The sequence below is a fragment of the Eulemur rufifrons genome, chromosome 11, assembly GCF_041146395.1.
Source record: "Eulemur rufifrons isolate Redbay chromosome 11, OSU_ERuf_1, whole genome shotgun sequence".
Taxonomy (NCBI): Eukaryota; Metazoa; Chordata; class Mammalia; order Primates; family Lemuridae; genus Eulemur; species Eulemur rufifrons.
Window position 1 is genome coordinate 4,511,489 of NC_090993.1, and position 14,414 is coordinate 4,525,902.

At 40.2% G+C, this 14,414-nt stretch overlaps 1 protein-coding gene across 1 annotated transcript in view; it reads right to left on the reverse strand.

Annotated features, from left to right (window-relative positions):
* Positions 1-14,414, reverse strand: part of CATSPERE (catsper channel auxiliary subunit epsilon) — a 59,428-nt gene continuing 45,014 nt past the window's right edge. The window contains exons 19-22 of the mRNA XM_069484640.1: positions 12,346-12,432; positions 7,594-7,751; positions 1,834-1,887; positions 1-160 (exon numbers count right to left, since the gene is read on the reverse strand). Coding sequence (XP_069340741.1) covers positions 1-160; positions 1,834-1,887; positions 7,594-7,751; positions 12,346-12,432 — 459 coding nt within the window. The remainder of the gene's footprint in view (positions 161-1,833; positions 1,888-7,593; positions 7,752-12,345; positions 12,433-14,414) is intronic.

The following is a 14,414-nucleotide window of genomic DNA, read 5'->3' on the forward strand; positions in this document are numbered from 1 at the left end:
TCAGTTTTCCTTACTTCCCTTTGGTTTTGGAGGTTTGTGAAGTGGTTCATAAATATGTCGTCTGTAAATATTCATATACCGGAAGTAGCTCAAAACAAGAAGAGTGAAGAACAGTAGCATCAGGATAAAGAGGAAAGCAGCTACCAGGTAGGCACCTGGACTGAAATAAGATGAAAAAAAAAGTCGTTAGAAGTCATCCTTCACATTCTGGTTGTTAACTTACTTATTCAAACAACTTTTAAATAGCTAGCTACTATGCCTGCAACAGAGAACAAAGACATGATGATTAATAAATGAGACATGACATCTACCCTCAAAGTGTTTACCTCTTAGTGTTTGAGGCTGACCAGGGAGGAAAATAGAGAGTGTGATCAACACAATGAGACAAGGAAGCGTAAAGTTTTGTGGGAGCCACCATCATGGAACGCCTTCCAGGGGAGGGGACCTTTGACTTGAGCATGGGTAGGAGTTAGCTTGCCATGAGAAGGAGTGGGAGGAGTGAGCTGGGACTGGAGGAAGAGACTAAGGTGGGAACAGTGTTTGGGGCAAGGGAGATATACATACAAAGGCATTGGAAGCATGAGAACCTCAAGGCCACTCCCAGACATTGTAGAACTGAAACTAGTACGGTATGACCAGGGCTCAGGTCCAGCTGGAGCAGTGAGAGGTGAGGAATGGTAGGTGGGCAGGGGCCAGAGGAGAAAGACAGCTGAGAGCAAGCTAGAGAGTATGGGTTTTAGCTTAAAGGCAAGAGGGAGTTTCTGAGGGATGGTATAGGACTGACATTTTAGAAGGATGATTCTGATGGTAGCGTGAAGAATGGATGAAAGGGAAGCACAGCTGTGAAGGCAGAACTACCCTCTCTTGCTGGTGGGTACTTGGGTGGACGTACCTTACCACTCACCTAAATCAAATATACCAACCTAATGAGGAAGAGAAGTCACTGCAAAGGGCTACATGCATTTCCAGAAGTTACTTAGAAACAACCCTCGCTTTATCTCATTTGCAGATTATTCACCCCATTAACCTTCCATTAGCACAAAAAACCCAGGAGTCAGGAATATTTATAGCAGAGCCATGAGCAACTTAATTGATTTTCTTCCACTTTTGTTTAACATTTTACAAAATAAACCCAAATCCCAAACACCAGGCCGGGGGCAGAGAAGCAAAGTCATTTAAGGTGCTAATTTTAGTAGTCAGACTTTGAACTCTGTTCTCCAAGGGAAGAGAGCAAAATGGGCATTTTCTGAGGCATTTCCGAGTCCAGGGAGATGCCTTCCCCAGCTGTGTCCCCGATGCATCAGAATGACAGTCGGTGGTTGGGAGCTGACTCAGGCTTAGAGCGGAGGGCACAGCCACTGTCACCTCCCAATCCCCACCGCTGCCTTCTGCAGGCGGAGGTGAAAGACACGTTTGATAGGAAGACAGTGGCTTTGAGTGGGATGGAACAAAAGGAGACTCTTGCTGCTGTAACAGTTCTTAGGAATTCCTTCCTGCTGTATCCCTGGTATAATACACACATATAACTTTTAGGATGTCTATATAGGGCAGAAGGAAAATAGCAAGTTTCTGTCATTCGGGAAGACAGATTTCATAGATAGTGAAAAAAAATCTAAACATAGACATATAAAAGCCATTGATTTTGCAATGAACACTTCATGCTAATTTTATTTTGTTTTGAGCCTTCATTGCCATTATATACCATGTAATAATATTTTTTATGCTAGGATTTAGGCTGGGGGACCCTGAAGAGCCATGGCATGGGCTCTGTTTTTAGCGGCCACTCTCCTTTGGACAGTCTCTCCTTAAAGCCTGGTGGGTGCTGCTCGTTACCTGGGAATCACTCCAAAGGTCTCTATCGCAAATACAGCTGTTAGGTTACAGAAACTGCAAATTAGAAAAATAACATTCAAGATTAGATTAAGTCCCATGTATTTTAAAGCTCCCTCCGCATCCCTATGGTAACAATCCAATCATAGATAATCTTAGTTAAGGTGTCATTTTCTTGACAAGGGACAGAATTAATAGTATCTATTTTCCCACTTTTCCTAAGAGGAAAGATGGCCTGGGGCATAATCATGGGCAGGGGCTAAATGTTTGGCTGCATGGCCAAGACTTGGGAAAAAAACAAGAGTTGGTGTGAAGAAATTGTAGGGAAAATGTATGTAGATGAACTTCTTGGAATGAGATGAGATTATTAGAATATTTGAGTCTCATATGAATTTTTTTTTTTTTTTTTTTTTTGAGACAGAGTCTCACTCTGTTGCCCAGGCTAGAGTGAGTGCCGTGGCGTCAGCCTAGCTCACAGCAACCTCAAACTCCTGAGCTCAAGCGATCCTCCTGTCTCAGCCTCCCGAGTAGCTGGGACTACAGGCATGCACCACCATGCCCGGCTAATTTTTTCTATATATATTTTTAGCTGTCCATATAATTTCTTTCTATTTTTAGTAGAGGTGGGGTCTCGCTCTTGCTCAGGCTGGTCTCAAACTCCTGAGCTCAAACGATCCGCCCACCTCGGCCTCCCAGAGTGCTAGGATTACAGGCGTGAGCCACCGCGCGCGGCCTCATATGAATGTTTATCGAAAGACCTTTATCAGAGAGGAGGCTCTTAATTTATCACCTGACCACCATATGGTTAGCCTCTTTCTCCAGCCACTCAAATGCTTGCTCATTGTTTATGGGCTCATAAACAACGTGGCCATGGTGCCTGGGATGGCTTTATACGCAGGGCTTTCCCTCACCAAGGGTGACCTGGATACTACCACTACAAAGTGCCATGCAGTAGTCCTCCTCCCTGACCCTGGGGGACACATTCCAAGACCCCCAGTGGATGCCTGAAACCACGGACAGTACCAAACCCTATGCATGTTTTTTCCTTTACATACATACCTGTGATAAAGTTTAATTTATAAATCAGGCACAGTAAGAGACTAACAACAGTAACTAATGATAAAATAGAATCATTATAACACTATGACGGCATCACTACTCTGTGCTTCGGGGCCATTGTGAAGTAAAACAAGGGTGACCGAACACAAGTGCTATGATACCACGACAATTGATAACCAAGAGGGCTACTAAGTGACTAATGAGTGGGTAGCGTATACAGCATTGATATGCTAGACGAAGGAATAATTCACATCCCAGGCAGGACGGAGCATGATGGTGCAAAATTTCATCACCCTACTCAGAATGCTGTGCAATTTAAAACTTATGGGTTGTTCATTTCTGGAATTTTCCATTTAACGTGTTTGGGCCTCAGTTGACTGCGGGTAATGGAAACCATGGAAAGTGAAACCGTGGATATGGGGGATACTCTATGCAGGCCTACCTGTTTTATTCTGCTTCGCAGATACTGTGTTTTTTCACACACTGGAGCTTTGTGGGAACCCTGTGTTGCGCAAGTCTGTTGGTGCCATTTTTCCAACAGCATGTGCTCACTTTGTGTCTCTGTGTTACATCTTGGTAATTCTTACAACATTTGAAACTTTTTCATCATCATTATATCTATTATGGTGTTCTGTGATCAGTGATCTTTGCTGTTACTATTGAAATTGTTTCTGGGCGCCACGAACTGTGCTCCCGTGAGACAGCAAACTGAATCGATACATGTTGTGTGTGTTCTCACGGCTCCGCTGACCCCATTCTCCCGTCTCTCTCCCTCTTCTCGGGCCCCCCTATCCCCTGAGACACAACAATATGGAAATTAGGCTAATAAATAACCCTACAATGGCCTGTGAGTGTGCAGGTGAAAGGAAAAGTTGCGTGTCTCTCACTTCATTTCAAACGCTAGAAACGATGAAGCTTAGTGAGGAAGGCACGTCAAAAGCTGAGACAGGCTGAACGCTAGGCCTCCTGCACCAAACGGGAATGCAAAGGAAAAGTTCTTGTAGGAAATTAAAAGTTCTACTCCAGTGAACACATGAATAAGAAAGTGAAACAGCCTTACTGCTGATATGGAGAAAGTCTGAATGGTCTGGATAGAAGATCAAACCAGCCACTACATTCTCTGAAACCAAAGCCTAACATGGAGGAAGCCTCTTCGTCTCTTCAATTCTATGAGGGCTGAGAGAGGTGAGGAAGCTGCAGAAGAAAAGTTTGACGCTGGCAAAGGTTCGTTCCTGAGGTTTAAGGAAAGATGCCATCTGCATAACATAAAACTGCACGGTGAAGCAGCAAGTGCTAATCTAAAAGCTGCAGCAAGCTATCTAGATGATCTAGCTAAGATCACTGATGAAGGTAACCACACAAGCAACAGATTTTCAATGTAGATGAAACAGCCATATGTCTGAAGAAGATGCCATCTAGGACTTCCATAGCTAGAGAGGAAAAGTCAATGCCTGCTCTCCAAGCTTCCAGGGACAGGCTGACTCTCTTGTTGGGGGCGAATGTAGCTGGTGACTTTAAATTGAAGCCAATGCTCATTGACCATTATGAAAATCCTAGGGCCTTTAAGAATTGTGCTAAATCTCCTCTGCCTGTGCTCTATAAACTGGAATAACAAAGCCTGGATGACAGCACATCTGTTTATAACACAGTTTATTAAATGCCTTAAACACACTCTTGAGACCTACTATTCAGAAAAAAAGATTTCTTTCAAAATATTACTGTTCATTAACTATGCACCTGGTCACTCAAGACCTGTACAAGGAGATGAATGTTGTTCTCATGCCAGCTAACACAACATCCATTCTGCAGCCCGTGGATCAAGGAGTAATTTCGACTTTCAAATCTTATTATTTAAGAAATACATTTCCTTAGGCTATAGCTGCCATAGATATATTTCATTCCATTCCTTGGATGGATCTGGGCAAAGTCAATTGAAAATCTTCTGGAAAGGATTCACCATTCTAGATGTCATTAAAAATATTTGTGATTCATGGGAGGAGGTCAAAATATGAACACTGACAGGAGTTTGGAAGAAATTGATTCCAACCCTCATGGATGACTTTTAGGAGTTCAAGACTTCAGTGGAGGAAGTAGCTGCAGATGTGGTGGAAACAGCAAGAAAAGTAAAATAAAGTAGAATTAGAAGTGGAACCTGAAGATGAGACTGAATTGCTGTAATCTCGTGATAAAACTTGAACAGATGAGGAATTGCTTCTTAGGGATGAGCAAAAGAAAGTGGTTTCTTGAGATGGAATCTATTGGTGAAGTTGCTGTGAATATCCCTGAAATGACAGAGGACTTAGAATATTGCATAAACTTAGTTGATAAAGCAGCAGCAGGGTTTCACAGGATTGACTTCGATTTTGAAAGAAGTTCTACTGTGGGTAAAATGCTATCAAACAGCATTGCACACTGCAGAGAAATCTTTCATGAAATGAAGAGTCCATCGATACAGCAAACTTCATTGTTGTCTTATTTTAAGAAATTGCCGCGGCCACCCAGCCTTCAGCAGCCACCCCCCTGATCAGTCAGCAGCCACCAACATCAAGGCAAGATTCTCCACGAGCAAAGAGATTATGACTCAACAAAGGTTCATAGGATTGTTAGCATTTTTTAGCAATAAAGCATTTTTAAATTAGATATGTACATTTTTATTTTTTTATTTTGTATTTTTTGAAACAGAGTCTTGCTCTGTCACCCGGGCTAGAGTGCCGTGGCATCAGCCTAGCTCACTGCAACCTCAAACTCCTGGGCTCAAGCCATCCTCCTGTCTCAGCCTCCCGAGTAGCTGGGACTACAGGCGCGCACCACCATGCCCAGCTAATTTTTCTATTTTTGGTAGAGACAGGGTCTTCATTCCTGCTCAGGCTGATCTCAAACTCCTAAGCTCAAGCGATCCTCCTGCTTCAGCCTCCCACAGTTCTAGAATTGCAGGCGTGAGCCACCATGCCCGGCCTGTTTTTTTAGACATAATGCTATGGCGCACTTAACAGTCTACAGTATAGTATATACATAATGTTTATACGCACTGGGGAACAAAAATATTTGCGTGATTTGTTTTATTGCCACATTCACTTTATTGTGGTGGTCTGGAATTGAACCAGCAGTATATCCAAGGTGTGCCTGTATTTGCCAGCAGCAGCAACGGACCATAAAGCTTCCATAGGTAGATAATCCAGTGGTATCAGATAGCTACCGGCTGCCAGATTGACTATATCATAGAAGGGACGGTGATTTATTCTTCCTGTGACATGTCTGGCATTTGAATTTGCCTTTTCTGTATAGCTTTTCCCTGCCAACACCATACATGGACACACTAAATGTCATATATATTGTCATGTTATCCCACATAATATTGCTTCTAACCAAATAACTCAATTTTATAGCAAAAGAAGGCACAGGGCTGATACTCATGGAGTTCATTGGTTTCATAGAATAGTAGCATGGATTTTCAAAGATTCTACTTATTATTACGGTTACCTAGGACACCTGTTGTTCTGGTGTAAATATTAATAAAGTTTCATTTACTCTCAGAAGTGTTCTGGTTTGGATGATAAATTATATAGCAATAAAAGCTCTAAAGCTAGCAGAAAAGGTCACCTGTGAGGTTGGAGAATTCTCCTTAGAATGAGGTAGATACTCTGAGTCATAAACTTAGTCGCTGGTGTTTCTCCCACAGCCAGAATACGTGAGTCTGAGCATCAAAGTGATACACCTGAGAGTGGGATTTCACTTGCTAAGAGCTCAGATTCCTTAGGAATGAAAATTAAGGTCATTCTGCTGGGAAACAAACCTGAAGTGCTGGCTAAAGACATAGGGAATATAGGTTGGGAAATGGAGAAAGTGAAAACTACCAACTATAGCCTCATGACCACATACAGATATTCAGAATATAATATCTGTACCTGTCTTCTACCTTGCTGTCATATATTTGAACTAATTTTCAGCTTTCCCCTTATCAATAATACTAATGGGCCGGGCGCAGTGGCTCATGCCTGTAATCCCAGTACTCTGGGAGGCTGAGGTGGGCAGATTGTTTGAGCTCAGGAGTTCAAGACCAGCCTGAGCAAGAGCGAGACCCCGTCTCTACTAAAAATAGAAAGAAATTATACGGACAGTTAAAAATATATATAGAAAAAATTAGCCAAGCATGGTGGCGCATGCCTGTAGTCCCAGCTACTCGGGAGGCTAAGGCAGAAGGGTCGCTTGAGCCCAGGAGTTTGAGGTTGTGGTGAGCTAGGGTGATGCCACGGTGCTCTAGTCCGGGCAACAGAGTGAGACTCTGTCTCAAAAAAAAAAAAATAATAATAATAATGATTATATCTGAAAAATATCTCACGTATTTGCTCTGATTTAACCTTTGTTGTTTTGTGTGTGTCCCCCCTCAATCCTCCTTTTCCAAGCAGCTTAATTATAAGTACCCAGAAGGTTGAGATTGTGTTTATATTTGGATCTATCATGGCAATTGAATATAGTAAAGTATTCAGAATGTAATTGCAAATTGGTTAATTAGCATTTAACATAAAATCTTCTGCCCCCCTTGAATGTTTAGTGTGATCGCTACGAATTGAAAAGGCAAATATGTAAATAACAAGAATAACAAGAATTAGACATCCAGGTGGCATCAAATTAAATTTAAAAAAATAAAAATTTAATTTTGAGGAACTAATGCTAAAACTACTATAATAAAACATTTACGCTCACCTGTAGTTTGGATCCAGGATCTTCACACGAAACACATACATTCCAGAATGGCCGAGGGGCCAAAATATATGGTTATTATTAGAACTGTTGATAATCTCATATGGTTGTGTTAAGTCTCCTGGTTTTCCAATAGCATAAGAAAAACAGTGTCTATAGTTCTGAACAAGAGACAAAGACAAGAACCTTAAAGTCATTTTCTGACTTTAATAAACAAAATTATAATCTCATATATTTGTCTTGAAAAATTATTTGAAGGTAATGGCTATTTCATCTATTCTATCATTGCAGTGTTCTATAGCATTTTTAGAGGCTATACTGGGTAAAAGTTTGGTAAAAAGTGAAGCTTAGTGACAGCAAATGTTGTATTTATTAACAAATTAGGATGTCAGGGGTATTTCAGTATATTATTTTCCTAAAGCATAAAGTCCTCCAAAACTGCTTAACTGGGGACAGAAACTATTTTGATCATAAGGTATGGACATAACAGTCAAGATGGTATATCCTTAGGTTTTTATCTTCCCCTAGGACTTTTATTTACCTCCACACCACTACTGTGTCTCTCTGTGGGCCTCAAGATACAAACTCTCTCCTGTTCCCTTTTTAAAATGCCCAGATGAAACAAGCCTATATATTTTTTAAAGTCACTATATTAAAACTAAGAAAATGAAATAAAATATTGTTAAAACTTGCAGATATCTGACCCTACTATTACATAGCATTGCTTCTGGGTTCTTTAAGGCCCATATTTGCTTTCAAACTCTACTTAAAGGACTCCCCCTCTACCACTTCTGCTCACTAGAAGCTCCTCCTTTGAAGGAAACAAGAAGCCTTGTGAGGCGGTTACTTTGGATGTGTCTGAGCTTTCATCTATCTACATCCTTCCTATTTGCTATGGTTTGAATGTGTCCCTCAAAGTTCATGTGTTGGAAACTTGATCTCCAATGTGAAGGTGTTGGGAGGTGGGAAAAAATGGATCCCATTAGCTCTTTGGGTCATAGGGGCATCATCCTCATGCATGGATTAATCACGTGGGTTCCTTATAAAAGGATGAGTTCAGCCTCTCTTGCTGGCCCTTGCCCTTGCCCTCACCCTTTCTTGTCTTTTGGCAAGATGAGGTGATGCAGCAAGAAGGCCCTCACCAGATGCCAGTGCCTCAATTTTGGACTTCCCAGCCTCCAGAATCATGAGCTAATAAGCTTCTGTTCATTATAAATTACTCAGTCTCAAGTATTCTATTATAGCAGCATGAAACAGACTAAGACAATGGTATTTTTCTTTTTTCTACCTTGAAGTATATCTATCTCTTCCATGAATAACTTCCCAGTCAACAGAACCTTAGGATCAATCAGCTCTTGTATAGTTTCAAAGGTACAGAAGAGACCCTTTAACCCCATGGGAAAAAAATATTATCATGATTAGATGGTGACAATGATAAGCTCCAGAACAAAGCTTACTGTTTATTGTTGTATCCCCATTCTGGCAAACAGTAGGTGGTCAACATACATTTGTTGAATTAATGTTGAGCCTTAATTTGACACGTTGTTAAAGTTAGGGTTTTTTTTGTTTTTTTTTTTTTAATATTTGTGATCCAGGTGCACTCTCTGTATCTCCATCTTTCTCTGTACCTAAGTTGAATGACCTGATAATAGGTGTCTTGGGTTAGCTTTATCCACCCAAATAAAAAACTTACTGAGAGTTCTATTTCTTTTTTTTGAGTCAGGGTCTCGCTCTGTTGCTCAGGCTGGAGTGCAGCGAAGCGATCATAGCTCACTGCAGCCATGACCTCCTGGGCTCAAGCAGTCCTCCTGCCTCAGCCTCTTTGGTAGCTGAGAGTATAGGCTTATGACAGTATTATTTCTGATCCACTCCTCATTTGGTCAGGCCATTTGGTATGCTAGGCAACCATTCTCTAGCTTCTCTGCAGGCCTTTCTATTGACCATACCACCCAGAGTTTTCTCTGAAATTTTTCAAAACTGCTTTATTCAGATGTGAAGTACAATTCTGATTACACTTGTCTTTGATTCCCTGGATATCATGAAATATGAGGATATGGACATATCCCACTTACTGTTACTTCCATTCCAATAATCAATAGCAGTCATGCACTGCATAATGATTTTCCAGTCAATGACAGATCATATATATGATAGTGGTCCCATAAGATTACAATGGAGCTGAAAAATTCCTATTGCATAAATACTTACAACTGTGTTACTATTTCCTTACACTATTCAGTACAGTAACATGCTGTACATGTTCATAGCCTAGGAGCAATAGGCTGTACTGTCTAGGTTTGTATAAGTATACTGTATGATGTTTGCACAATGACAAAATTGCCTAACAAAGCATTTCTTAGAACACATCACCATCGTTAAGCAATGCATGACTGTATTCCTCATTTCTCCTAGGAGATGAAATTGTCATCAAGGTCTGTAGTTAGAAGTATACTTTTAATTAAATGAGAATTCCAGCATCACCTCTTCCTGAGAGCAGTGTTTGTAGATACTTGCCTTGTTTTTTGGTCTACCCAGAGTCCATTAACATTTTCAATAGAACCTTGATTCCTTTTGGGTATCATCAGAGTGGGAGGGTAGTTCCAAGTCCTCACCTTTCATTACAGAGGCTGATAGGCACAGATTCTTTTGCTCCCTACACTGGGATATAGGTGGGCCCTGGTAGGGGCAGCTCATAATCTGAATTCTATCAATCAAAGTTCTCTTCCAGGAATTTGTTTTTTTTTTTTTTTTTTTTTTTGAGACAGAGTCTCACTTTGTTGCCCGGGCTAGAGTGAGTGCCATGGCGTCAGCCTAGCTCACAGCAACCTCAAACTCCTGGGCTCAAGCTATCCTACTGCCTCAGCCTCCCGAGTAGCTGGGACTACAGGCACGCGCCACCATGCCCGGCTAATTTTTTCTATATATATTTTAGTTGTCCATATAATTTCTTTCTATTTTTAGTAGAGACGGGGTCTTGCTCTTGCTCAGGCTGGTCTCGAACTCCTGACCTTGAGCGATCCACCCGCCTCGGCCTCCCAGAGTGCTGGGATGACAGGCGTGAGCCACCGCGCCCGGCCACTTCCAGGAATTTGAATTAACAATGAGGGATGCAACAATGGGAGTAATGTTTCAAGATAATTCATCACAGTGGCAGTGCCCCAGCCAGGTTGAAGGAGAATTGTCTGGAGTCATAAAATTTTAGGCTACAAGGCATTTCAGGTAAAAATGCAATGTGTTACAAACTGAAGTTAGACCACCAAGATGAGGAGAAGGATATAATGCTTAATTTACATAATATAATCCCTACCATTTATATTCTGCTAACCACAAGTATCAGTAGCCAAGGACTTCTCAGTCTAGTATTTTCAGCCAGATCCAGAAACTCAAACCCCATCCTGTGTTATATGTATGTAGCCCACCGCTTGGGCCCCATTTTCTGCCTTTCCCTCTCAATCTCCAACATCAACTTGGAAGAGCCTGTGAAAATGCCACTTTTGCTTAGGAATCCTTCAGTTTTTTTCCCTGAGAATTTATAGTCTCTAGAGCTACTCCCCAGATCTTTTATGCAAGTGTCATTCATCCTTGTAGAATCAGAAGGACTATGTAGCAATCAGCGCAGCTCCAAGAACTGGAAGTCTGTTTCATTTCCCGTGTGCATTTCAGGAAGAAAGCACCCCTGATGGCCATGCTGAGTTAATATACAGTGACACCCTTCAGTGAGAGTAGCCTGATTCGCTAGGATGTAACTAGTCGTTGCGGGTACCTGCTTTCTATGATATTCAGAGTCCAGACTGAATTTACCTTTTTGGCGGTGAGCTTTGTGTTTCTAATACAGTAGTATTGAACATCTAGGCACTGGCATGGCACTCCAGAATGTTTCTAGAATGTAAGCCATTATTTCAATGATTCTTAGATATAGTTCCTACATCAGCGGTATCACCTGGGAACTTGATAGAAATGCAAATTTGGGGGCCCAACCCCAGATGTGCTGAATCCGAAACTCTGGGGATGGGACTCAGCAATCTAACAGGCCCTCCTGGTGATTCTGATATGTGCTAAGGGTTGAGAACCACTGTGCTGTATCACGCTGATGGAGGCAAGCTCCATGACTGTTCATTGCCCACCTGGCTCATTGCTCTTTTGGAGTATGTTATTTTGGCAGAATCTTAGGCATTGAGGTGCCCTCTGTAAGATTTTGGGATGTAGAGTATATTTACCCTATCCCCAACTCCAGACCCGTGGATGCCCTTCAACAAAAAGTCAGCAGGTTAAGTTTTGTTTTAACCGATTTCACTACTAGTTTAATTCCTTATGATTTTTAAGCAGTGGAATGGTACTGTTTATAACAGGTACATAATCTACAATTAATTAATTAGTTCCACAAATATTTACTGAGCACCTAGAATGGGTTAGATGCTGGAGATATAGCAGTGAACAAAAACAAACAAAATTCCCATCCCTCATGGAGCTTACGTGAATCAACGGAAGATGAAACAGAAATTAAGGTGAAGCATTTTGAAATACTATAATATAATTCAATAGAAAAATCGGTTTTGATTTAACAAAACAGATGTAAATCCAAAGCGTTTTCATCAAGTTTTTGTTAATACCAAATTCATTATTTGAAATAAAGCATTTGCAAGCTGAAGTCACCTTTTCATACCAGAGATTGTGACTGCAAAATTGGTTATGTATCTTCCTTCTCCATCAGTTATTGCCCAGATTTCTGAATTTGCAAGGTAATGTTTTTCTTACCTGAGGTCCCCAGACTTCTTCTAACGGGAGGTGCTTGTTCAGCTTAATCATTGACTTCCAGGTCTGTGCTTCATTTAAACAACCATTCTGTCAAAAGATTGCATATATGTGGCTATGTAGAAGTTTTCACATCAATTTATTCCTCAGTACTTAATATATTTTGATGCCTTTGAAAATCTTATGTTTTTAAAAATTTCATTATTTAAATGTTTGCTGTTATACAGGGGACAATTAACTTTTGTATGTGGACCTCGTATCAAGGGAACTTGATAAACTCACTTATTAATTCTAATTGTTTCACATGAACAGTTGCGTCTCCTGTGAATATGAGTTTTATTTCTTCCTTTCCCATCCTTATATCTTTTATTTATTTTTTGCCTTATTACAAAGATCTTCAGAAACAACGTTGTATAGAAGTTGTGATAATAGCCACCCCTTGTTTTGTTCCTGGTTTCCGAGGCAAGGTTTTCTAATTCTCACCATTAACTACATTTGCTGTAATTTTTTTCTGTTTATATTTTATTAGGTTAAAGAAGTTACTATTTATTTATAATTTTCTAAGATTTGTTTTTTACATGTTATGTGTAAGTGATAAATTTTTAGTCAAATAACTATTCCTCAACTATTACAATAATCTTATGCCTTTTCTTCTTTATTCTGTTAATATAGTGAATTACTTCGATTTTCAAAAAATATACCAACTCTTCATTCATGAAATAAAACTTGGTCTGGATGTATTATTCTTTAATATATTGCTGCATTTGATTTGTTAATATTTTGTTCAGAATCTATGTTTATAATTTTTCTTCTCTTTTAAGGTCTTTAAGAGTCACAAAATGAGTTGGGAAGTCCCACCTTCCGCCCACTCAATTCTTTGGAAGAGTTTTTACAAGGCCAAAGAAAAATTTTCCTTAAATGTTTGGTAGACTTCAGGAAAATCATCTGGGTTTAGAGTTTTCTATTTTTTTTTTTTTCTTGTAACACAAGAAACTTTGGTGAGTTGTGTCTGATGACGCAGGGAATGAACCTGGGTCTGGTCAGTCCTCTGCACCCAGGGCCCACGTGGCAGCTGTCCTTCCTTGGCAAGACTTTGGTGGTGGTGCAGTCTTTGATCAGGATGTGCGTTAATCTCTGATTTTCTCTTAGTGACGTTACCAGCTATTGATGCTCAATGTCTATATCCAATTAGTTCACTGGGGTTGTAAAATGGGATGTTCCAATTTTATCATTTCCTTTTCATTTATCAACTGGAATAATTTTATAAAGAGATGCTTCCCCTCATCTACTATTTGGTTACCCCATAGTATAGTTCATAACAACAACAACAAAAAAAGATAATTTCAGCTAGACACGATGGCTCCCGCCTGTAATCCTAGCACTTTGGGAGGCTGAGGTGGGAGGTTTGCTTGAAGCCAGGAGTTCGAGGTTGCAGTGAGCTATGATGAGGCCACTGCACTCGAGCCTGGGCAACAGAGCGAGACCTTGTCTCAAAGAAGAGAAAAGCTTTAAGACTTTCACTATTGAATATGATACTCTCTGTGATGATAATCTAATTTTATTTCCCTTATATACTGCTTGCGTCTTTGCCTAGATGCCTGATTGGGTTAGTTGTTCTGGTTTGATATTCTCAAGTACATGGTATATTCTTTCAAAATCTTTTTTAGGAGGGGATGTTTTGTTGAATTAAAGTGTTAGTATTGGTTTCATTCCTTTGCTTTGTTTTTCTTTTTCAGGCATTCCACTCATCTGTGGATTGTCTATATTCAGTATTTGTCAATGGAAGCCTAATGCATGTCCATTTGATTTAGCACACGTGTAGTAAATGTCCTAAGGCCAAAGGCAGACTCATAAATAATCAAATATTAAATACAGTTTGGAGGGAAAAGAAAATATTCATATATAATTGCATCATCCTACTATAAACATTTTATTTTTTCTGTCTCCTTTACGGCTGTATTATGTGGCTTCTTTTTTCATAAATGAATTTTAGTAGTCATAGAATGTAATATAGAGGTTTCTATATTAACAATTTAATATAGAAAAAACATGTTTTTTCTACCCACTGCTGC